The following is a 25846-nucleotide window of genomic DNA, read 5'->3' on the forward strand; positions in this document are numbered from 1 at the left end:
TTGAACTGCAGCCCCAGCCCTGTCTGAGAGTATTTTAGAGTTTCATAGCCCTTGGGAACAATCAGCCCTCTAAATGAGTTGAGGGGACCGTCCTTATCAATTCAGGACCCTCTACTGTTCCTGTTAGCATCATTTGTCAGGGCGAGGCTCATTTTAAAACCACAGCAGCCATGTGTCCACACTTTCCTCAGGATGTGCCCCCGAGCTGAGTGCTCAGCAGGTGCGATCTCACCTCATCCTTTCCAGGGCCTTCCCAGCCGCTGCTAACACCAAGAGGACAAGGCTCCGGGAAGTCACTGACCCGAAGGCTAGCAGCACGCGGCTCACTGGAATCTGAGCCTGGATCCAGAACCATCCAAGCCCTTTGCTTTAACCCTTACATTAGGCTGCATCTTCCACCCCTTCCCCAGAACCTTGGGAGCAGCCAGGGGCGTGGCCTCTGGTGCTGGCCGTGTGGACGGCATGGAAGATGACGTCTCCCTCTAAGATCGCTGTCTTTGTCCACATGTGCTGGCTGCGCGCCAAGCCTGGAAACTCTCTGCTCATGGAAAGAAAGAACAGAAGCCAGCAAAAAAGGGTGGGAAGGAGGCCGAGGGGGAGGAAAGGAAGAGAAGGACAGGAAGGGGGTGGGGGTGGGGGGCAGCACAGCTGGAGCTGGGGTGGCTGCCAGGAAGCAAGTGATGACCTCCAGGTGCATTCCACTCAAGTGGCGGCTCGGTGGTGTGGTGTGAACATCCAGCCCTGGGAGGCACAGGCTCTGGGGCTTTCTGGGTGACCGCAGCCCGGGACAGATGAGCAGGGTGGCCCTTCCTCTTCTCTGTGTTACTGTTCGGAGAGGTCAGGTTAAGGCAAACATGGGGAAAGCCTGCAGAGAGAAAGCAATCCCAGATGGCAGTGTGCGGCTGCCTCTGGAAGTGTAGGCGGCTGCCCAGGCATGCCTCTAAACCAGGGCATGGGTGGCGGTCAAGGTGCTGACTGCTGGCTGCTGTGGATGAAGTCATCGAGCCCCTCTGGATCCAGGCGTTGAGGCTGTACCCCACCCCCAGACGTCTGGAATCCTGAGTCTGACCACCTGTGTTCATGCAGGCATGGCCAGAGTTCATCCCTCCAGATGTCTGTAACAGGGCAAGTAGTTGGTTGAGTGTGAAGGTGGACTGAGAGCCAGACGTGGTGACGCACGCCTAATCCCAGCACCTGAGAGGTAGAGGCAGGAGGAGCTGGAGCTCAAAGTCATCCAAGCCTACGTAGAGAAGAGTTCAAGGTTGGCCTGGGTTACACAGACCCCCATCCCAAAACTGAGCAAGGGCCAGAGAGATGGCCACCTCACCCCACTTACAAAGCTCATAGTGGACAGGCGGATCTCTGTGAGTTTGAGGCCAGCCTGGGCTACAGAGCGAGAGCCAGGACAGGTACCAAAACTACATGGAGAAACTCTATCTTGAAAAAAAAAAAAAAAAAGCTCATAGTGTATCTTGCCTGGAAAGTAGTAAGTGTTCAAAGGGTGTGGTGGTTCACACCTTTAATTCTAGCATTGGAAGGACACAAGCAGGTGGGTCTCTGTGAGTTCAAGGCCAGCCTGGTCTCTATAGAGAGTTCCAGGCCAGCCAAGGCTCTGTAGTGAGACTCTGTACACCCCCCCCCCCCCCCCCGCAAAAAAAGCCAAAAACAAATAGTAAATTGTCAATAATCCTAGATATCAGTTCATTATTGCAGCTTAGTTTGAGGTTAACATAAACCTGGGAAGCCTCAGGTAAAAATACATAAATGACATTTGAAACCAATCATAGAAGAGCAAATATGAGGCATGTGTATTTAGTTAGTCAAATGCAAATAAGTTCATAATTGCCATAAAAAGTGAGGGAAGGGAGAAAAAAGTTTAGCTGGGGGTGACAAGAATGGGCTTTGTTGGAAACTGCCTGCCTGCCTGTTACTGTCTCTATCAAGTTAGAAGACGTTTCTTTTTTTTTTTTTAATTTATGTTTTTGTTTTTAATGTATGAGTGCTCTGTCTGTATGTATCCCTGGAGGCCAGAAGAGGGCATCAGATCCCATTATAGGTGGTTGTGAGCTACCATGTGGTTGCTGGGAATTGAACTCAGGACCTCTGGAAGAGCAGCCAGTGCTCGTAACCACTAGAGGACATTTCTATGGTAAAGGCTTTTATAGGCTCGTATTAAATGGAAAGGTTTTGGCTAGACTGAGGGGGGTGAGCTGTAAAACACAGGAGGTGGATGGAAGCCGAGCAAGAGGATGGACAAAGTGTGGGGGCTGATGGGGTAGCCCAGCAAAGCTCAGGTATAATCTCGCCAGCAGAACATTCTAGCCATGGCTAGTCATATGAACATTTCAGCTGGAAAAAGCAAATTGGTCACAAGGGCTGGTCAAATGGAGAGGCCTCTGGATGTGACGGTACCATGCCAGCTGCTCAGTCTGCCACTGGGTTCCCTGTGGCTCTGCCTGCCTCTGTCACCTCTTTCCTGGATCCTTAGAGCTCCTGTTCCTGTCGTTCTGGTTCTGTCTACTTCTCTCTCCACTCTCTGTCCCACTCTCTGCCACTATTTCTTTTTTTCTTTTTGGTTTTTTGAAACAGGGTTTCTCTATGTAACAGTTGTGGCTGTCTTGGAACTTGATCTGTGGACCAGGCTGGTCTTGAACTCACAGACATCCGCCTGCCTCTGCCTCCTGAGTACTGGGATTAAAGGCGTGCGCCACCACTGCCCAGCTAATTCATTTCTTTTAACCTGCTAACACCAAGTTGCTTTTTTTTTTCTTCCCCAGTACAAGTCAAAAAGTCCAAATGCTTATTTTTATTTTTAACAAAAATAAGGGAAAGAATTCAGTGGGAATTCATGGTTGAAATTATGTGGTAGCTAAAGAGCATTTTTTTGTTTGTTTTATTTTGAAACTAGTCACAGTGTAGCCCAGGTTAGGTGTTAGCTATATATGTGCTGAGGATAAGTTTGAAGTACTGAGATTATAAGCATGGGCCACCAACCCTGCTTAATTCTTTATTGTTACTTTGTTTATTTAGGTACTGGAAAGGATCATAATAGAGCTTTATAAGTAGCATTCTGTTACTTAGCTTAGCTACCAGCTTTTAGGTGTGTGTTTGCTTCAAGCTCTAGTGACTGAACCTGCGGCCGTCTGTGTGTTAGAAGTGTTCCACTGCTGGCCGTGTCCTGCTGACTGGCCCAGGCTGGTTTTAAACTGTTCATCCTCCTCCTCCTTTGGTCTCTCAGTAGCTGGGATTATAGGCTGCTCTGTCAGGCCTGACTTGTCTGTCTGTCTGATTCAACATCCTAACAACAAAGACCATTACTTCTTTTCTTCTTCTTTTTGAAATCTTCTGTTGCACTCTGTTTGTTTGTTTGGGGGTGTGAGCATCTGCCACAGCGCTCGTGTGGGGTCGGAGGACGGCTTGCAGGAGTTGGTTCTCTCCTTCCACCACGTGGGTCCACGTGACCACACTCAGGTTGTCAGGCTTTGAAGGCAAGGACCTCCACTTGCCGAGCGTCTCCCGGGCCAGAGCAGCACGTCTTCAAATAAAATCCCCGAGCTCCAGAGGTTTCTGAAGGGGTAGACCCTGTTCCTGATAATATGGAAAAACCAACAGTAAAAACTAGAGGTTAGGGGAGAGGAAAGAGAGAGAAGAGGCCTGGGAATACAGCTCGGGTGGTAGAGTGCTTGCCTACCACATCCGGGGCCCTAGATTGGATCTTCAGTACTACATAGAGTGCTCGTGGTGCTGGGGCTGGTGCAGGTGTACAGGTGTGCATGCCTGTGATACAAGCACTTGGAGGTGGAGGCAGGAAGATGAGAAGTTCAAGGTCATCCTTGGTACAAATGAATTCAGAGGCCAGCCTATGACACAGGAGACTTTATCAGCAGAGGACAGACATGAGAGGCCTGTGTGTATGAGAGTTAGAGAGACAGAGAGACACACAGAGAGAGATCTCCAACAAGAACATACAGCTCACGAGGAAACCCACATTGCCCTGAGTAGCTGTGTACAGAAACTGAGTCACCTGGACAAAGGAGTGGGGAGGGGGTGGTGGGTGTGGGTGAATGATGGCAGTAGTTTTGGATTCTGCGGGGGCTGCTCTTGTGGTCCCCAGCTCTGCAGTGAAGGCTAGGAAGCCCCGGGCTAGTGTTGTTATTTCCAGCCCCGACTTCCTGTCACTCCCCTGTGTGCGTGTTTGGGAGCATCTCCCCGATGGGCTTCTCTAGCTTACTATGTATCGGCCCCCACCAGCACCTCCCTTTCCGCTTTGATTCTTCTCACTCACTGGGACTCTTAGGAGCACAGACATTTGCAGGCTGGGTTCCCAGTGACCCTCTGGGTCACGAGGAGAGCGCTGCTGAGGCCAGCAGGAGGATGTGGCAGGCTGGGTCAGCCAGTGTAGGCGTCACTCCCAACAGGGTCCTGGGAGAAGGGGCTCCACACTTCCTGGAGCCAAATGACTCCATAAATAGAAGGATGGGAAAAGTGGGAAGATCTGGGCATCCTCTCCCTCCCGGCAGCTCAGCTCTGGCTTCTGGTCCTGACTCTGGAGGCTCTTGTGAATGTTTTTCATTCACATGTGTCCCCGCCAGTTGGTTGGGGGCGGGATTGTGGTCTACTGTCTCCTAATGTAGGTTCGAAACCAAGATGAAGATGTCAGGAGTGACTGCTATTTGTCATTTCTCTATAGAGGTCTCTCATTAGACTATCTCAGGAGTCACTCTCTTTTTTTTAACTTTGTTTTTGGCAGGGTGGGTGGAAGGCTGCTGCTGGTGGGGTGGTGGGGTGGTATTGCAACAGAAAGAAATTATACACATCTTCTAATACGGTGACTTCATTTACTTCATCCAAGGGCTCAGCATGTCCTCCCATTTAGACCCTTCCTGGGTCTTCAGAAAGCCTTAGGTCTTGTGCCATCTGCCTTCCCAAGACTACAGCCATTCCCATTACTCTCCTGAGAAATCAGCCTCACCAAGGAAAGGGGATTTCCTGAAAGTGGTTTTCCTGAGTTAGTGCTGAAGGTGATCAGATCACACCCAATCTGCTTTGCATGCTGGAGGCAAAGTGATGGGGCTGGGGTTTCTTTAGTAGCCAAGAGTGCTCAGTAGTGAGCCACATGAATGCAGATTCCCGCTTAAGACTCTCCTTCCTTTTCACTGCGGAATAGGTGTGTATATATTGAACGTAAGGTTGTGTGTTAGTAGAGAGCCTTTGTGTTGTTTAAACAAAGATGAAGATATCTCATAGAACCTCAGGACAGGAATGCGGACCATCCCAAGGAGGGGTGGAGCCAGGAGGTACAGGGCCACCCTGCCGCTCTCATTCCTTTCCCTCACAGCTGGGTTCTGTGTTCCTTCGCCCACAGGGAGGGAAACAGCTGCCTCACGCAACTCCTTCCTGTTCCAGACATACGGAAATTGGCCCTACTTCCCTAAAGTAGAATCTGATTGGCCAAACATGAGTCTTCCGGTAGAACCAATTAGCCCCGCCCTGGCGTGGGGCGGGGCCAGTGGTCTCTGCCTTAAATATGGCTGCCAGCAGCCTTGAGACGCAGGGCAAGATTTAGAAGGTGATTCCTTGCAAGGTAAGCTAGCTGTTCATTGTGCATGACCTACCTACTACCTGTGAGCGATTTCTTTAAATGCAGCTTTCATCATGTTTAACTTTTGTGCTTCCTAGAATCCTAGTCCTAAAGTCCACTCACTGAATACTTGGACATAAACAGAAATTGAAGATTTGGGGGAGATACAGCCCTTCTAAGGCTTAGTGATGCTGTTCATCCTCTGTGTGCCTCTTCTGTAAACTGAAATGGACTTCCTGTTATGATTGTTTCAGCACTGGGCTTGGATAGAGGCTTACCTTATGCCTGGAAAGCCGAACAAAAACCAAAAACAGCACTTTCCTGAGATGTAACTTGCATACAAGATAAACTCAGCATTTAATAGGTGTACAGTTTTGTGTTTTTCATTTGTTTGTATCCATTTGTTCCACTGTCACAATTTGAGGACAATTTTCACCCTGTAAATGAAACCTGTATCCAGCGTGTCCCTCAGCCACCCAGCCTCCCAACACTCTTAAGTGACCTCTCAGCTGCTTTGCCTGTGTGGACTGACTTATTGGGGACATTTCAAATAAATTAAATCATACACTATGTGGGCTTTAAAAAGGATCCTTTAAAATGTATTTTGTTTTATATAATTTAATGGCTGTACATGTGTGTGCGAGTGGGTGCCTGTGGAGTCCACAAGTGCTGGGTCCCGCCAGAACTGGAGTTACAGGCAGTTGTGAGCCACAGATAGGGGAGCTGGAATCCAAAGTCAGGTCCTCTGCAAAAGCACCACATGTTCTTAGCCCAGACCAGATCCCATTCCAGACTCACATTTATTTCATTTTAAATTATGTATATGTGTTTGTGTCTGTGTGGGCATGTTCTCGTGGGTGCAGGTACCCACAGAGGCCAGAGATAATTGATCCCCTGGTGCTGGAGTTAGGTGGCTGTTAGCCACCCTGCCTGGGTGCTGGGAACCAAATTCAGGGGACCCTCTTCGAGAACAGTATGTGTTCTTAACTGCTGAGCCACCTCTCCAGCTCCAGTATGTGGAATTCTTGACTGGATTCAATTTACTTAGCATACTGGTTCCCAGGTTCACCCATGTTGTAGGATGCACCTGTACGTCAGTCCTGTTAATAGAGCATAGTCCTTTATGTGGACATACCACATTATTTATCCATTTATTAACTGATGGTCATTAGGTGTTTTTATTTATACTTTGCTTTCTGGACATTACACAGAACGCCATTCTAAACATTCTTAGAAACTATATAAGGGCATAGGTTTTTGTTTTCCAGGGCATGTGTTATTTCTGTTATTAATTATGTTTGTGCTTAGAGACGTGCCTGGCAGACTGTCACTGTTAATGTACTCACCCTGACTGTCCCAGAAGGTTATGAATGAAAGCTATTTCCTGCTTTGTTGCCCTTAGAAGCAGGTCCAGCTGTCCCAAAGAGCCTGACCCTGAGGGGTCACCAGGGGGTCCTGGCAGAGCTGAGATTCTTCAGTCAGGCTTTAGAGAGGTGATGATCCCATGTAATTCTTGTTTCAGGTGTGTAAGGAACAGATATCAAAGCTCAAAGGGTGAAATGTGGGATTTGGACTAGGGAGATCTGACAGAACTCTCAGTCCTTTATTAAACATGGTGACTGATAATGGGCAAGCCTCTGACCCTTGACCTCATTTTTAAAGTGAGGTCAATGGCTCCATCTCAAAGTGGATGGACATCTGGTCCTCCAGAGGCTACTGCCAACCCCCGGGGCTGAGGCCCTGTTGTGAAACTAGTTCTCGCCTGCTGCTGCTAGTTTTCTGCTGAGAAAGACCTAGGCCATTCTCAGAGGCTCCCCAGGGCTGAAGGAGCAGCCAGTTTTATAGAATTACCTTTGCTCTTTTGGTACCTGAGGTTGAAGCCCGGGCCTCATGAGTGCTAAGTGTGTGTCCTACCACAACTGACAAGCCCAGCCCCGGGGTGATTGTAACTGACCACTGTTCACTTGAGCTGCCCAGGTCTCAAAGTCTGCCTTGGTGTCGTCCTTGTTCAGGCAGCCATGTTAATGAGACTTCATGGATGTGGCTTGTCTGACATTTGTAGGGGATGGGGTCTCACAGCAGACCTGTTCCTCTGGCTCCTGCAGTCTCTCCCTCCCTCTTCCACTCTGGTCCCTGAGCTGTATGTAGGTGCAGGACTTGTGTGGTAGATTGATCCCTTGGCTCTGGGCTCCGTGGGTCACCCACAGGCATGCTTACATGGAAGGGGGAGGTCTCATGGGGCCTCAGCCCTAGAGAAAGGGACAACAAGCTGGTGCTCGACACTAAGCCCCAGGTGTCTTTTGCTTTGTTTTGTTTTTTCACTGTTTTCCCAGCTCTCCTCGAATTTGGACTAATCTTAAAATATTCAGTATCCACCTGGAGGGCCTGATGGGAGGTAACAGATGTGATGGGGGATGGAGTTGCTTCATAGAGCTGGGCGTGCTGACTTCAGTAACTAATTTTATTTTACTTTATTTTTAAAGATTGATTCATTTATTATGTACAGTGTTCTGTCTGCATGTATGCCTGCAAGCCAGAAGAGGGCACCAGATCTCATTACAGATGGTTGTGAGCCACCATGTGGTTGCTGGGAATTGAACTCAGGTCTTCTGGAAGAGCAGCCAGTGCTCTTAACTGCTGAGCCATCTCTCCAGCCCCCAGTAACTGATTTTATAAGTTTTTTTTTTTTAATTATATTTATGATCACTGAAGGCTTCTAGTGGCTGGATAGCACCTATTTTCTTAGAACCTCCAATAGAGCGTTTTAACACACTTCTTAGGGTATGTGTGTGTGTGGTGTGTGCATACGTGTATGTATGGGCATATACCTGTGCATATCCACAGAGGCCAGAAGGTGTCAAGTGTCCTGTTGCTTTCTGCCTTATTCCTTTGAGGCAGGGTCTCTCCCTGAATCTGGAGCTCACATTTTTTGAGGCTGGCAGCCATTAAGCACCAGCAATCCTCCAGTCTCCCCCAGCACAGGCATTAAAGATGAATTGAAGACTATGCCTGGCTTATTAAATGGGTGCTAGGACCCATTTTGGGATCCAAATTTAGGTCCTCATGATGCAGAAAATGCTTTTAACCATTGAGCCATCTTTCCTGCCAGAATCATGGTCTTGTAAAATACAATTTACTTTATACTTTATAATATTCCATTGAATACGTGTATTATTTAACATTTGAGTTGTTTTTAGTTTTTCAGTTTTATAAATAATAGCTATAAACATCGTGCATACATTTTCTCTGTCTTTATAATTATTTCTTAGGATGGATTTCCAAAGTATAAAAATATACAATTATAGAACTATAAAAAGACAGATCCATTAAAAATTTAGTCCTTTCCCCTGGCTCCCTTTAAAAAATATTTTTTATTATTATTTAAATTATTTTTTTATTTCATGTGCATTGGTGTTTTGCCTGCATGTATGTCTGTGTGGAGGTGTCAGATCCCCTGGAACTGGAGTTACAGACAGTTGTGAGCTGCCACGTGGGTGCTGGGAATTGAACCTGGGTCTTCTGGAAGAGTAATCAGTGCTCTTAACTGCTGAGCCATCTCTCCAGCCCCTGTCCCTGTTTTATTATTTTTGATTTTGTGTGTGTGTGTGTGTGTGTGTGTGTGTGTGTGTGTGTGTGTGCGCGCGCGCGCATGTGAGTTCAGGTGTGCATTGGAGCCATAGGCTTATATCCCTCCTAGAGCTGGAGTTACAGGTGGTTGTGAGCTGTCCGTCATGGATGCTGGGACCTGAACTTGAACTGAGCCATTCTCTCCAGCCCTGTTCTCCTCCCCCGACCCCTCTGAGGCAAGCTTTCACTGTGTATCCCAAAACTCACAGAGATCCTCCCGCCTTTACCTCCTGGCACTGACACTGAAGACCCATCATGCCCCGCTCTCCCAGTTCTCTTAATGAACAAGTGTTGCACAACTCAGTGTGGTACAAAAGAAGTGTGAAAGATGAGGTTAACAATAAGAGCTAGAAAAATAGGAAAATATAGTAATAAGCAATAAAACAGGACAGCATAAGAATGGTATGTGAACTAACTCTCTCAAACTGTCTTGCTGTATCATACCTTCTGGTGATGATGGAGGAGGGGGCAGGGCCTGTGTGATGAGAAGTGAGGTGAATGATGTGGGCCCTGTGTAGGACTGGGCTGCTCTGTAAGGGCTTGAACACAGCACGTAATATCATGACTAATGGTATCTGTGCAGCCAATGTGTCTCCTCTGTGACACAGAACACAGCGTGTTCTGCTGAACCAAGGAGTGATTCCCAGCTGGTGGGATGGAGCAGGACAGCCTGAGATTTCCTCACGTTACTCAGAATAGCACACATGTAAAATTTGCAATATCAGCTGCGTGTAGTGATGCACGCCTTTAATCTCAGCACTCAGGAGGCAGAGGCAGGTGGGTCTCTGTGAGTTCGAGGCCAGCCTGGTCTACATAATGAGTTCCAGGACAGGCAGAGTTATATAGTGAGACCCTGTCTTGGGAAAGACAAACAAACAAAGTATTGCAAATCTTTTTCACCTATCAGTTTCATTTAATATTTAAATTAATTTACTACACCTGACCACAGTTAAGTGGAGGGACTGCTGGGCAATTTAAACTAAATTAGAACCTGATTTTTACCAGTTTCGTAACCTGCGGTATATAAAAGAAACAAGAGGAAGTATATTTTTCATTTAAAAATTCGATGTGCATTTTATTTCATGTGCATGGGTGTTTTGTCTGGTGACATTGCTGATGATTCCATTGCTAATGAGAGAGGAGCATGAAACATGATTGTGTGCATGGGTGTATGTCTGTACACCACACGTGTGCCTGGTTCTCTCGGAGGCCAGAGGAGGGCATTGGAGCCTCTAGGACTGAAGTTACAGACAGCTGTGAGCCTTCGTGTGGGTGCTGGGAAGCAAATCCAGATCCTCTGGCAGAGCAGCCAGTGCTCTTAAGACACTGAGCCATCTCTCCAGCCCTGGACCGCTTTTTATTTGAAAACAAACGAAACGGAAGTTGGGGGTGAGCTCACTGTGAAGCACACCATCAGTGTATGTCAGTCCCTGGCTTCAAACCCAGCACACAAAGAGAAATCCGAATTAAGCCTATGGAGTCACATTTTAGTATATTGCATAGTTCATACTTTTTAATTTTACTGTTTATATGGGATCTTATGTAGCCCAGGTTAGTGTCAAAGCCGTTAGGTAGCTGAGAAAATCCTTGACTTCCTGATTCTCCTGCCTCCATCTCATAAATTCTGGAATTAGCAGGTGTGCCACCAGCGTCCAGCTCTGTAGCTTCTGCTTTACTGATTATGACACACGCTGACTTCATCAGAGCCAACACTCGTAGTTAGAGACCCCGAGGGGGACCGATAGCATGAACACTGTAACTCCGTGTTCCTGTGCAGGGAGCCCGTGGAAGTACACATCTACTCTCTAACCCTTCATGAATGGTGAGCCGGAAGGCAACCTGGAAGCGTTTCCACATTGCCAATGGAAGAGGAGAATGAAGCGTGATCTCCAAATGTTGTCAAGAGAAAAATGCCTTTCCATATTCCTAAGGTGCCTGAATACCTCTGCAGATGTCAGAAGCGTTTAGGAGAGAGAAGGCAACATCTTGACTTGCTTGTGGCCTCATCAGCACCAAGTGTGGTCCAGTTTGCATTCTTAGACTGGGCTAGCCACAGCTCCCAGGAGCTTCATCATATGTCAGACCAACAGGTATCAGCTAGGAAGATACCAGTCAGGTGGCTAAAAGAAAATTTTGTCAGTAACTGAATATTCATAGCCATGGGCAGTCTTGATGTAGCTCGAGTTATACTCCTAACCTGAAATGAGCCTTGATATTGAAGCCAGTGTGGGGATCTGCGACCCTCCATTACTATAGCAGATGCCTGAGAGAATTAAGTGTTTAAAGAGAAAAGGCTTGTTTTGCCTCAAAATAAACCTTATTGAGAGGTTACAGTCCAAGATCAGTGGACAAACCTTGCGCCAGGGAGGCAGAGGCAGTAGGATAGAAGTTTGAGATAAACTTCCTGTCTCAGAAACAAAACAAGGGCTGCTGAGATGATTTGAATTCGACCTCCTGGACCCTCATGGTGGAAGGAGAAGACCAGTTCCCAAAAGTTGTCCTCTGACCTCCACATAAGTGCTGTGCTACACACACACAATACATAAACTTAATTTTTAAAGACGTGTCCATTTAGTACAGACAGGTGCAGCGCTCTTTATCCCCAACTATCCCTGCACCCTGGTTGTATTAGGAACTTCTTATACAGAGAGGCTGTCATATGGCACCCCAGGTCATTGTGAGATGGTACACAGCCAGGCAGGTCCTGGGGTTCAGATTCCTCCATCTTCTTCCGTATGTGAAAATACTGGATTGTTCTTGAAGATACAATAGTTTTTTTTTTTTTTTTTTTTTTGGTTTTTCGAGACAGGGTTTCTCTGTGTAGCTTTGTGCCTTTCCTGGAACTTGCCTTGGAGACCAGGCTGGCCTCGAACTCACAGAAATCCGCCTGCCTCTGCCTCCCGAGTGCTGGGATTAAAGGCGTGAGCCACCACCGCCCGGCTATGAAGATACAATAGTAATAATACAAGTAAATAATAAATGTACTCTGCAAAGGTCTGGCACTAACTGCTGAGCCATCCAGCCAGCCCAAGTATGACCATTTAAAAAAATCAAGTTCTATAGATATTGTGCACAGAAATAATATACCAACTTAAGAGCAGGAGATACATCTGCTCTCCTACTCGGATTCCTTTATTTCCACTTAAACATACTTTATTAATTATATTTTTTAAATTATTTTACCTTATGAGTTCGAGTGTTTTACCTGCATGTATTTCTGTGCAACACCTCCGTGCCTGGCATCCACGGAGGCCAACAAGGTGGTCAATCCATGGAATTGGAGGTACAGATGGTTGTAAGCCATCTCATGGGTGCTGGGAATGGAACCTGGGTCCTCTGGAAGAGCAGCCAGGGCTCTTCTCCTGAGCCATCTCTCCAGCTTCAGCTGAGACATCTCACAGCCACCTGTAATTCCAACTTCTGGGAATCGGATACCTCCAGCCTCTGTGGGCACTGGCACTCACATGCCCATATCCACACATGCACAAAAGTAAAAATAAAATGAATATTTTTGTTGTTGTTGTTTTTTGAGACAGGGTTTCTCTGCGTAGCTTTGGAGCCTTTCCTGGAACTCACTCTGTAGCCCAGGCTGGCCTCGAACTCAATGATCTGCCTGCCTCTGCCTCCCGAGTGCTGGGATTAAAGGCGTGCACCACCAACGTCCGGCTAAAATAAAAATATGTGCCAGGCAGTGGTGGTGCACCCCTTTAATCACAGCACTCAGGAAGCAGAGCCAGGTGGATCTCCATGAGTTCGAGGCCAGCCTGGTCTACAGAGTGAGATCCAGGACAGGCACCAAAACTACACAGAGAAACCCTGTCTCGAACGCGCCCACCCCCCCCCTCAAAAAAAAAGAAAAAAAGAGAAAGAAAGAATATGCTCGGTGATGAGATTCAGAGGCATCTTATTTAGTCATAAATGAATAATTAATGCCCAAGCAGATTATGCCTCCCTGGTCCCTGGGGAGGAAAGCAAGGCAGAAAGTCAGGCTGGGGTGAACTACAAGGATAGGGCCAGGCCCTGAAGGCTCCCCTCCCCTGGAGGTACAGGCTGCAAGCTCCTCCTTCCTCTTTGAGGTAAAATACTTCTGTTTTAATTCTTGGGCCTTTGCCAAAGAGGCGACTGTTTTATAATGAATGACTTGCCTTTTTTGTGTGCATGTGTAGTCCAGGCCCCTTACAAATAGAAAAATGGTGTATGGGGAGTTTTAACTGGACTCTAGTATTTAGTAGGCTTGCTTAAAGGAACTGAAAAAAGAAGGCTTTCCAAATGCAGCAGTGGGTGTGAGAGGTGGCTCGGCAGCCCAGAGCACTGGCCCTGGCAGAGGACATAGTGTGGTCCCCAGTGCCATGTGGTCGTCACACAGGCAGCTGTACCTCTCACTCTAGAGGGTCCATCCACCCCCTTCTTCTGACCTCTGTAGGCTCCAAGCATGCACAGGACACAGCCATACATGCAGGCAAAACACCCAACCATATAAAAGCAAATACAATCTTTAAAAAATTATATGGACTCTCATGTATCTATCGTCTCAAATTTTTAGAGACCATTTTAGGGCTATTAAAAGTATTAATAACTGGAGATGGTGGTGTACTCCTGTAATCCCAGTCTGAAGCAGAGTTGCCATAAATTCTAAGTCATTCTCTCTCTCTCTCTCTCTCTCTCTCTCACACACACACACACACATACACACACACACACACACCCTGTTTCAAAAAAACAAAAATAGTAATAATTAAGACCATCTGGTTAATAGGAAGTTCTGCTTTTATAGGAAACAGTTGGGTGAGGAAATGTGGTATTAATATTCTTTCATTAGACCTCTTCTTGGTCAGCAGTCTGAATCACAAGGCCAAATTGCCCAGGGAGAAATGAGTCCTCAATTGTGTGAAAATCATCTAAATACTATTATTTATCATATTAGATTGCAAACCAGCCCACAGACAGTTGGTTTTGCTGCATCAGAGATGTCCCTAGGTTCACTGGAAGAGACTCCCAGTACACCACAATTTGGGAAATAGACTGTCCCAGATCTGTAAAGTGGCAGGAAGGCTTATGTGTACAGAGCACTCCCAAAGAAGACTAGACTTGTCATCTTATTGATTATTTTACTTTTTTTAAGATTGATTTTTATGAGGCCTGACAATAGTGGTGCATGCCTTTAATACCAGCACTCAGGAGGCAGAGGCAGACGGATCTCTGAGTTCAAGCCCAGCCTGCTCTACAAAGTGAGTTCCAGGACAGCCAGGGCTGCACAGATAAACCCTGTCTCGGGGGGGTGGAGGAGATTGATTGTTTTTATTTATGTGTATGTGTGAGTATATGCCGTGTGTGTGCCGGTGTCAGTGGAGGCCAGGGGTGTGCCAGACCCCACGGAGCTGAAGTTACAGGGGGCTGTTTGGAACTACACTCACTTCCTAGAGGAATAAGAAGTGCTCTTAACCACTAGCCATCTCTCCAGCCTGGATTTAATTTGTTGTTGTTGTTGTTGTTGTTTTTCGAGACAGAGTTTCTCTGTGTAACAGTCCTGGCTATCCTGGAACTTGCTTTGTAGCCCAGGCTGGCCTCAAACTCACAGAGATCCACCTGTCTATGCCTCCCAAGTGCTGCAATTAAAGGCGTGCGCCACCACTGCCCAGCTATTTTTTTAAATAACGTGTGTGGTGTGTGGTGTGTGGTGTGTGTGTGTGTGTGTGTGTGTGTGTGTGTGTGTGTGTGTGTGTCAGGCACATGTTCCACAGCATGACTGTAGGACCGTAGAGGTCAGAGGACAGACTGTGTGAGTTAATTTTCTCTTACCATGTGGGTTCTGGTGAACGAACTCAGATTGTGAGGCTTGGCAGCAAGTACGTTTACCCACTGAGACATCTAGCCAGCCTATTTTAATCATCAGGGGCAAAAACAAAAACAAAAACCCCAAATGAGAGCAGCATATTCCATGCCTCTGAATCCAGGCATCCTGGTGGCCGTTGCTGAATGTGGGTGTTTTCTCTACCTCTTCACTCCCAGCTTCTTCTCCCCATTCAAACTTACTCTTGTAATGTGGCACCAGAATATGCCGTCTCCTGGTCCCCTGGAGCTAGGAGTTGTTACCTGATGGGAAGTGAGTTCACACTTAGTGTTGTGTGTTTGAGGCTAAAGCTGCTTGGGAGCATCTCCTGGAAGGATGGTGGTGGCCCTGCTTCCTTGGGCGGGCGATGGGGAAAGCACTCCTGAGTGGAGAGGGCTGCGGGGACTGCCCGCAGCCCAGGCACTGCCCGGTGTGCTGCTCTAGGAAGGAGACAGAGCCTCTCAGCTTGGCGTCCTCTAGAGCATCCTTGGCATGAGCCTAAAAGAAAAAGAAGATGGAGAGCCAGCTGCCTGGCTCACATGCAAGAAGGTTGCGTGGTGGGGGTTTGGTCTGCAGAGCAGAGTGCAGGCTGTAGAGAGCGGGATGATGGGTGGAGATTGGCTGCTCTCCCCGCCCCCATGTCCCATGTGGCTCTCCGCCAGAAGAGGACAGAAAGGCAGTGTCTGTGGCCCAGCCACATGGAGAGGCTCCAAAAGCTTCAGCTGTGTGAGTGTTGTGAGAGGGACAATGAGTCTCTTCCTGTCCCCAAAGGCCTTCCAGGGCCCCCCTCCACCGTGGGATGGGTGGGCCCGAGCGCCAGGCTTCCCTGGAGCCCTGGGCTCAGGTCCACCACAGGTTTATTCCAGAATGTACAGTGCTGGGTTGCCGTAAAGTAACTGCCAGGCTCCTGGGCAGCCCATGCTCCAGCCACAGCAAGCTTGGAAGGTTCATCTGCTCCAGGCATTTTCAGCTCATGGGCGCCTCCATGCCTTCCTCCTCCTAGAAGGAATTTCCTTATACATCTGTTTATTTGTAGGTGCGCATGCTCACGTAGAGGTCAAAGGGCAACTTGTAGGGAGTGGGCTCTTCTGCCGTGTGGGTTCATTGGGTGTGGTAGCAAGCACCTTCACCCCCTGAGCGTCTCACCTGACCAGGCAGGTCTTCCTCTTTATAATGTGTGGTCCATGGGTACTGTGTTTCACTTATTTTATGTTTTAGTTTATTGATTGATTGATTGATTGATTGATTGTCTTAGTCACTGTTCTATTGCTGTCACATGGGGTTTCTCTGTGTAGCCCTGGCTGTCCTGGAACTCTCACTCTGTAGACCAGGCTGGCCTCGAACTCACAGAGATCCACCTGCCTCTGCTTCCCAAGTGCTGGGATTAAAGGCGTGCACCCCCCACCCCCCCACTACCCCCCCAGCTGTGACCAAATCTTTTTTTTTTTTTAAAGATTTATTTATTTATTATGTATACAGAAGAGGGCGCCAGATCTCATTACAGATATTGTGAGCCACCATGTGGATGCTGAGAATTGAACTCAGGACCTCTGGAAGAGCAGTCGGTGCTCTTAACCCCTGAGCCATCTCTCCAGCCCCAGCTGTGACCAAATCTTATAAAAGAAAGCACTTGATTGGGGCCTTGCTTACAGTTTCAGAGACTGAGTCCACGATCATCATGGCAGGGAGTGTGGTGGTGTGTGTGTATGTATGTATGTATGTATGTATGTATGTATGTATGTATGTATGTATGTCGTCAGAGCAGTAGCTGAGAACTTTACATCCGAGATTCCCTGGCAGCAGCCTGAGAGAGAGAGAGAGAGAGAGAGAGAGAGAGAGAGAGAGAGAGAGAGAGAGAGAGAGAGAGAGAGAGAAGAGACTGAGCCTGGCTTGGGCTTTTGAAACTTTAAAGCCCACCCCCAAGCAACACACTCCTCCAACAAAGCCACACCTCCTAATCCTTCCAAGCAGTCCACACTGGGAACTAAACATACAAACATATGAGCCTCTGGGGCTCATTCTCATTCAAACCACCACATTTGTTTATTTATTTATTTATGTCTCTGGCCTTTCCCTCCTGATACCTACTATCTAGAAGCATGTCTTGGAACACAACCCTTTCATTTCTTTGGGGAAGTTCTGAGCCAGGACATTGAATGCCCACACTGTTGCCTGGCAGGTTTATTAGCCTCAAAGAAAGGGTAGAAATCTTAGAAGCCTGAGGAGATCCTATGACATCATCCCCCTGGGACAGGGTTTCTGAATGGTGTCTTCTTGCTGCCTCCAATTCTGGGCGGGATCTCCTCGATATAAACAGTGTGGAGTGAGGGTTGTAGACCTGCTTCCTTCTGAAGGAAGTGGCCTGTGTGACTCGCTGAGTATGTGTCCCTGTTCTCTAGGCCACCTGGAGCCTCTCTCGATGCTGACATGGTGACAGTGTGCAGGCAGACCACAGGCAGCCACAGCCAGACTGGAACTCTGAGCTACAGACTGGCCGACAAGTAAGAGCCTCCCTTTGCATGCACCCTGAAAGTGTGGGGGATGAGCAAGCCTCAGAGTCTCCTTCCTTTCTCCCTAAGAATGTAGGAATTGATTAGTTTCTCTCTCCCTTCCTCAACTAAGGGGTGTCATTTCCCCAAGCATGTCCTTGAACTGCCTTCATTTGAGGCTTGGGACAAAGTGGTCGAGGGGTTCTGTATGTTGCCGAGTGAGCATTGAGAATCTCCTTTGTGCCTTCCAGGCTAGGGCCCATTTTCCAGCTAATAGAACCACAGGTTTTCCACTCCCCTCTGAAGCCTTGAGGCCATAGTGCCCTCTTCTGACCTCCATGGACCCAGGCATACGTGTGGTACACATACACATATGCAGGCAAACACTCATGCATAAAGTAAAAATAAAACAAATACTGAATCCTAATTGTTGTTTTCAAAAAGAAACTCTGCTTTGACGGCCGTGGAAAGTGTGTTTGCGGTCTCACAAGCTTAACATTTATACTGTGCAACCCAGAACAGCAGCATAATTTGTGTGCCGATGATGTAACTAAGGGAGAGGGCTTTATATAAACAGCTTGTAGTCTTAGAAATGGAAAGTTATAGTAACGGGATGAATGCAGCTGCTAACTATTCATCCCTCACTGTGAACCTTAGCTGGAGTTTCTCACTCACTAGACAGTCAGATTTATATAAATTCAAAAGAATGTGTCCTTGCTTCGTGCCTGTTTACTGGGCCCACCCATCTAATTACCATGCCCAATCGTAATCTCTGCTGTGCGAGACTGGTTTGTATTTCGAAACACTGTATTCTCGTTCTCATTAAGTGTGCTTCAGACGTTTTCTTCCTAAAGAGTCTTTGGCATCTTTATGGTGCTAACCTCCCAAAGTCATACTTAGAGGTGTGCAGATCCACTCGTGTTCTAGACAGCCATCTGTAATCGTAGAAAACATATCCACCGAGGAGCCGTTTGCCACATGGGGTTTGAGTGCGTAGCTGGCAGCTGGGGCAGCTGAGGGACGAAGCTTTCATGTCTTTGGATTTAAGTTCACATCACCCCATGCCTGGTCGAGACTGGATTGGACAGGGCGTTTCTAGGCCACGTCTGAAGTCTACATCTCCACATTGATTCACACATTCACTCAGGCAGCAGACACTTACTGACTCCTGCTCTGCCAGGATTGTTCTGGAGCCGGGGAAGCAGCTCTTGACAAAACAACCCCTCTCACAGAGAGCCATTTCAGTGGGGTTTGTGCTCCAGAGAGTGTTCCCCAAGTCGTGGCTTCACACCTCAACTCCGGGCAGTGGTGGCACACGCCTTTACTCAGAGCACTCCCAAGTGGATCCCTGAGCTCGAGGCCAGCCTGGTCTACAGAGTCGGAGAGAGCAGGGTCAGTAAAGTACCTGCTGGGCAAGCATAGGATCCTGAGAACCCGTGTAAAGAGCTACATGTGGCAGGTTACGTCCCAGCTGTGGGGATAAAGGGACAGGTGGACCCCAAGAGCTCTGTCCAGCCAGTCTAGCCTAGTCAGTGTTTCAGGCCGTGAGAGACCCTCTCTCAAAAAACACGTGCATATAAAAATAAAATAAATCTTAAAAAAGCAAAATAGCTTCAGAGGCCCGAGAGATGGCTCAGCAGTTAGAGGACCTGGGTTCAGTCCCCAGCACCCACATGGTGGCTCACAATCTATAACTCCAGTGCCAGGGAATCCAATGCCCTCTTCTGACATCCATGAGCACCAGGCACACATGGTTAACATACATACATGCAGGCAAACACCCATACACATAAACATTAAAAATGATACAATAAGTCTTAAAAAAGCAAAACAATAGCTTCAATGTTGTGGTTGGCAATTAGTCTATAATACTTATATCGGGTTCTGGCGTCTGTCCAAGACTGGCCAAGGACGGTAATGTAAGCACCCCTCACCTTGTATTTATCTCTCTGGCACAGGGTCGAGGCAGAAGGGCCAAAGGCTGGGGAAGCTTCTAGAAGGCAGCCACTGCCCTTGGGAAGGAGTCCCCCAAGAAGCCCCCACAATCTCATGCTGGAGGCAGGAGTGGACATGCTCGGCTCCAACATGATCATCAGTGGCCCGGCTGCAGACCTTGGTGCTAAAGAGGCCAGCCGGCCTACGAAGAAGCAGCTTGGTAGTGTCCAGAATCCCGGATCATCCACCCGAGCCCAGCCCCAGCCCCTCAGCATAAAGGACAAGATATCCAAGTGGGAAGGCAAGAAGGAGCCACCTGCGCCTGAGCCTGCCAGGCAGACAGACGGCCAAGAGAACGCCTTGCCACCCTGCGGGGTAGAGAGGAGAGGCAGCGAGGTCGCCAGAACTAGGAACGGAATGAGGCTCGAAGCAGAGAGCTTGGAAAATGACGGCAGAAGGACAGCAAGAAGCATGTGTCAGGACACAGAACGGTGGCCAGGCCTGAGGCAGAGCGATGGACAGCCAGAGCCCAGCCAGCACCGCGGGCTCGAGCCGAAACCCAGTGACCTGCGCTTCCAGAGTGACCGCCTGTCCGTGCTGAAGCAGGTCAAGAGACTGGAGAAGGCCTTGAAGGACGGCTCCGCTGGCTTGGACCCCCAGTTGCCAGGGACTTGTTACTCCCCCCACTGCCTGCCCGACAAAACAGAGGAGGACCGACCCACCCCTGAGAGCCACGGAGCGGGGGGCTCCAAGTGCAGGGCCCACCCCTCGGAGGGCAGGGAGCCAGGCCCTGATGTTTCAGAGGCGTGGAAAGGCCAGGAGAGTGTGTGCCGGGGCTCCAGGCAGTGCCCCCCAAAGCCTTTCATCAACCCCCTCCCCAAGCCCCGCAGAACGTTCAAACATGCCGGAGAAGGGAGCAAGGACAGGAGTCCGGGGAGCCCCGGCTCTAGGAAAGAGAAGAGAATCCTGCCTCCCCTGCCCGCTCTGCCGCCCCCTCCCCCACCGCTGCCCTCCTCCCCTCCCCCCACCTCCGTGAGTAGAAGACCGTGGACGGGGAGGCAGAGACCCAGTGCTGACCACAGGTAGGTGCCCACCAGAGGACTCCGCCTGTGTCCCTTTGCACCAGCCTCTTGTCAGCCTGAGGATGTGTCCCACGTGCACCCGAGGGCCCTCAGAGTCGTCAGGTGTTCATGGTGTGGGGCAGCTCATTGATCCACCTGGAAATGTGGGAACCTTTTGTTCTCTCACAAAGGAATGTCTGCTTCTGAATATCTTCCTCTGGAGGCAGGCACAGTGGCACAGGCCTATAATACCAGCTCTTGGGAGTTTGAGGCTGGAGGGTCGTAAGTTCAAAGCCAGCTTGTACAACATAGCAAGTTCCAGGCTAGCTTGGGCAACTTAGTGAGATCCTGTCTCAGAACAACCAAATTACCTTTCAGGTGTGATAAGGGCTTGTCATTGTCACCAAAGGTTAAGTGAAGAAGTTTGTGAAGCTAGGCGTTTCCCAGTTTACCTTTTTCCCCCTTTCAGAGTGTGTGTCTCTGTGTGTGTCTGTGTGTCTGTGTGTCTGTGTCTGTTTGTGGGATGGGTGTGGAGGCCAGAGCTGATGTCCGGTGTCGTCCTTGCTTGTTCTCCACTTATTTACTGAGGCAGAATCTTAGTTTGTCATTGACCCAGCTTGGCCCAGGGATCCTGTGTCTGTCTTTCCAGAGTGCGGGCACTACAGGTGGTCACGAGCTCTCTCTCTCTCCTGCCCCTCTCCCCCTCTCTCTGAGACAGTGTCTTCTCCCGCTCCACCCCCCCAGACAGTGTCTGTGTATGTAGTCCTGGAATTCTGTCTGTAGACCAGGCTGGCCTCGAACTCACAGATGCCTCTGCCTCCCGAGTGCTGGGATTAAAGTTGTGCGCCACCACACCGAGCTGTTTTCTGTCGTTGAGATAAGGTCTTTGCAGAGGTCCCTGCAAGCTCTGCAGTCAGAGAAATGGATCTCAGAGGCAAGAAGGAAGCTCGGTCCAGCACAACTTAGCTGGTGCTGATTCAGGCTTCTAGAGTCTGACACCAGGCAGTTTATTTTAGGCATATTTAAGTACAGTACAATTTTGGAAAGAAGTTTCCTGGTAACAGGTATCTCAATCCCATGTGCACAATACAGTGTGACTACATCACAACTCTTTTGCAAAGTATCTTCTTTTGCATGTGACTTCTACCTTGAAGATGGGTTCTATCTATGGCTTAAGGCTCAGGATCTGGTGTGGTCTCTGACCCACATAGTGTAGAGGTCACATCTCCCCTAGGGATGGGTTCTATTGACTGAGAAACAAAGATAAAGATGCAGGGAGGGAGAGTCTGGGATAACATTCTGGGGGGCAGGCTTGGGTGAGGCGTGGCCCTACAGCTAGCAAAGGTCACCAGATTATTAAGATCATCAGCTGCTAGCCCTCTGGATGGAAAACAGGGATACACACATCTATTGCAGCCTATGGAGACCAGCTCCACAGTTTAGGGGAAAATTGTAATAGCACATGTGAAAATTACAGACAGAAGCAAATGATATTCCAGAGTGTGGCCCTGCGGCCATGCCTGACGAGGTTCCCCATCAGAGGATTATTCACCTGGTGGGTTGACACCTTGAACATCAGTTACCGTTTGTTGTTGCTCTGACATGTCTATTGGCTACCGGCACACATCCCTTCTGTAGAAGAGACAAGCCTTCCTGCTTAACATTCCTGGTTTTCCTAGTGCTTGTTGAGTTATAGTTGGTTGCTAAGTGAACTCAGGTTCTCTGCAAGAGCAATCTTTCTAGCTTTTTGTTGTAATTTTTGTTTGTTTGTATTTTGTTTTGTTTTCCCCAGACATGATCTCGCTGTGTATCTCTAGCTGTCCTGGATCTCACTCTGTAGCCCAGGTTGGCCTCGAACTCACAGAGATACACCTGCCTCTGCCTCCCAAGTGCTGGGATTAAAGGCGTGTGCCACTGCCACCCCTTGCCAGGCTCACATTTTCAAATGCAAGTATAAGCAGAGCGAGCAGACTGGGAGGAGGGAGAGACTAAGCTCTCCAAGCCCACCTCCAGTGACATCCTTCCTCCAGCAAGGCCACACCTTCTAATCCTCCCCAAACGCACGACCAGCTGGGGACCAAGTGTTCATACGCACGAGCCTATGAGGGACATTCTCATTCTCATCACCACAGAAGGATTTACACGTGGGGAAGTTGGCTCCTGTCTTAGTGTGTGAGTGAATTCAGTTTGCTAATAGTTGAAGATTTTTGTGCCAGTGTTCCGTAATTGAGGTAGATCTACACTTGGGTGATTCGTTCACGTGTATTTACATTGTGACTGTGTCTGCACACATGTGCACATGCCAAGGTACACATGTGGACGTCAGAGGACACCTTGGAGGAGTTGCTTCCCTCCTTCACCATACTGGTTCTGAGAATCAAACCCAGGTTGTTAGATGTGGCAGCGAGCACTATTACCCGGGAGCTGTGTTTTTAGGCAGGATTTCATAGGCAGGGTTTCGTCATGTAGCGCACTGGAAGCACCAGGAACGTTAATCGTTCATGGTCATCTCCTCAATGGAGGAAATGTGTGCGTGTTTTCCACCCAGAAGCCTGGAAGTGGATGCTGTTAAAAAAGCAGCCAAGTGACCTTTGTTATCTGTAGGTCCAGGATGTGGGAGCCCATAGAGGTTTCCTAGTGAGATCTGAGCCTGCTTTACCCAGCAGGACTGCACAAGAGGATGATTGGGCCAGGCAGTGGTGGTGCACACCTTTAATCCCAGCACTCGGGGGAAACAGAGCCAGATGGATCTCTGTGAGTTCGAGGCCTGCCTGGTCTACAGAGTGAGATCCAGGACAGGCACCAGAATTACACAGAGAAACCCTGTCTTGAAACCACCCACCACCCACCACCCAAAAAAAGAGGATGACTGGACCATGTGCCTAGGTACCAGGTATTTGGAAGAGTCTACACTTGGCTGTATCTAGCAAGGGGGGGGGTCCTTTTGCCTCACTCTGTGGCATTGTTATAAAAAGCCCTTTTGAATAGAGTTCTGGGCTGGTGGGTGTTGACCCAGGCCTTTCCAAAGCTTTCCTGTGTTTCTGTCTTCTCATCATCTAGGTCTCTCTATCATTTAATTCCTCTCTCCTCTGCCCAAGAACCCTTCAAAAGGTGGTAGCAGGTCGGAGCTGGTCTCCCACGGACACCAGCCTCACCCAAATCCCCCCAGAGTGTTCATCCCAGACTCTCCCTCCCTGAACCTTTATCATTGTCTTTCTCAGTTGATGGTGAATCCTTACGGGAGATGTCTCATGCACTTCACAGCCTGGTGACCTCTATGCTACGTGGGTCAGAGACCACACCAGATCCTGAGCCTTAAGCCATAGGTAGAACCCATCTTCAAGGTAGAAGTCACATGTACTTTGCAAAAGAGTTGTGATGTAGTCACACTTTAAGCTTTATTGTGTACATGGGATTGAGATAATGGTTACCAGGAAACTTTTTTTTCAAAATTGTACTGTACTTAAATATATCTAAAATAAACTGCCTGGTGTCAGACTCTAGAAGTTTGAATCAGCACCTGTTAAGTCATACTGAACTGTGTTTCCTTCTTACCTCACTTGGATCCGATCATTTCTCTGCTTGTAGGAACCTCCACAATCTAGTCCTGGCTGTCCTGGAACTCGCTCTGTAGACCACGCTGATTTCAAACTCAAGAGATTCACCTGCCTCTGCTTTCCAAGTGTTGGGTTCCTATGAGCCATTTTGTTCTGTTGTTGTTCATTTGTTTGTTAAAATTCAATTAAAAAATTTTATGTATGGGCTGGAGAGATGGCTCAGCAGTTAAGAGCACTGGCTGCTCTTCCAAAGGACCTGGGTTCAATTCCCAGCTCCCACATGGCAGCTCACAACTGTCTATAACTCCAGTTCCAGGGGATGCTACACCCTCACACAGATATAAATGCCGGCAAAACATTGATGCATATAAAAATAAATTTCTAAAAAGTTATGTACATGGGTGTCTTTCCCATATGTATGTCTGTGCACCACATGCATGCCCCATACCCACAGAATCCAGAGAGGGTTTCCGATCCCCTAGAACTGGAGATAGATACCGTTGTAACCTGCCGTTTCGGTGCTGGGAATTGAACTCAGATCCTATGGGAAGACCAGCCAATGCTCTTAAGCTGAGCCATCTCTCCAGTCTGGTGTTTGTTGTTATTGGTTTCTATGTTTATTTGTTTTGTTAAATTACTATTGTGTGTGTACGTGCAATTATGTGCCTGTGGAGGCCAGAAGAGGTTGTTGGATCTTTTGGAGCTGGAGTTACCTGATGAGGGTCCCTGGGAATAGAACTTGCGTCCTCTACAAGAGCAACTGCTCTGAACTGCTGAGCCAACTCCCCAGCCAATTGTTACGTGTTGTGTTGAAGGAAGAGCTGGGCTGAGGATTGAGCCCAGGGCCTTCTGCAGGTTAAACTCATGTTCTACCACTGAGTCACAAACCCTCAGCCTCCGTATCCAGTTCGAAGTCTTTGCCAATTCAGTGCCAGAGCCTGACTACATTAACTACAGCCTGGCAGCTTCTCCGAGTGATACCCCTTCCTCGCCCCTCCCCAGGGCAGCTTGGTTGTGGAAACAAAAATCTTTTGTCTATGTCACGGTTGGACAGACAGATCAGCCTGGTGAATCATTATTCTCATTATCTCTTTCCTCCTTGCTGCAATCTGTTTTCAGCATTTTCTTCTAGCATTTTCTTTATAAGCAGCTAAAATGACTTTGTTTCAGTCCAAAAATGATCACATCAGCTGCACTTTAACAATTTTGACTTTAGGTTTCTTGTTTTGTTTAAAATACTACAGTGGAGGTGATTGGGGCAAGATGTTCACTTTCTACATCTGAAAGAATAGTATGCTCTGTTGTGGTGCTATCTCCTAGAGAAAGACAAACAGCTTACCCCTGCATTGGCAGACGTCCTGTCTTGTCTGAGTCAGGAGAGCCAAGCCAAGGCCAGAGAAAGAAATGATGAAGGGTCCCGAGGATGTGAGGGTGCGGGATGACACAGCCAGTCTGGGCTTTACAGTCTGTAGTCTCATTGGCCACTCAGCCTGCCCCAGCCGAGCCACACCAGGGGATGCTGATTCTTGGTTTGAGGATAATGTCTCTTTTTCTCTTCTCTCTGTCCTTCTTTTTCCTCCTCCCTTCCCTTCCCTGCCTCCTTCCTTTTCTTCATTTCTCTGGAATTTAACTGCAGGAAATTAACTGCAAAGACTTAGGCCCTCAGCCTAAACCCTCATGTGTCAGGAAGTTCCAAAGATAAGCATCCTACAGTCACGTGAGCTTGGCTATGGATGTTTATGGCATACATTTAATAACCCTGACAT

General features: G+C 48.3%; 1 protein-coding gene across 8 annotated transcripts in view; it reads left to right on the top strand.

The window, feature by feature from the left end:
• Positions 1-25846, top strand: part of Dennd2a (DENN domain containing 2A) — an 88706-nt gene that overhangs the window by 14284 nt on the left and 48576 nt on the right. For 5 of the 8 annotated variants that reach the window (XM_042273081.2, XM_006990404.3, XM_042273084.2 and 2 more), the window contains exons 2-3: positions 17438-17539; positions 19486-20544. The exons of 1 other annotated variant lie outside the window; for it this stretch is intronic. In XM_042273081.2, the coding sequence (XP_042129015.2) occupies positions 17438-17539; positions 19486-20544 (1161 nt within the window). Of the gene's footprint in view, positions 1-4880; positions 5585-17437; positions 17540-19485; positions 20545-25846 lie in introns of those variants that run through there. 2 more of the 8 variants (XM_042273085.2, XM_042273086.2) reach the window with 2 other exon arrangements.

This window comes from Peromyscus maniculatus, chromosome 3 (assembly GCF_049852395.1).
Source record: "Peromyscus maniculatus bairdii isolate BWxNUB_F1_BW_parent chromosome 3, HU_Pman_BW_mat_3.1, whole genome shotgun sequence".
Lineage (NCBI taxonomy): Eukaryota > Metazoa > Chordata > Mammalia > Rodentia > Cricetidae > Peromyscus > Peromyscus maniculatus.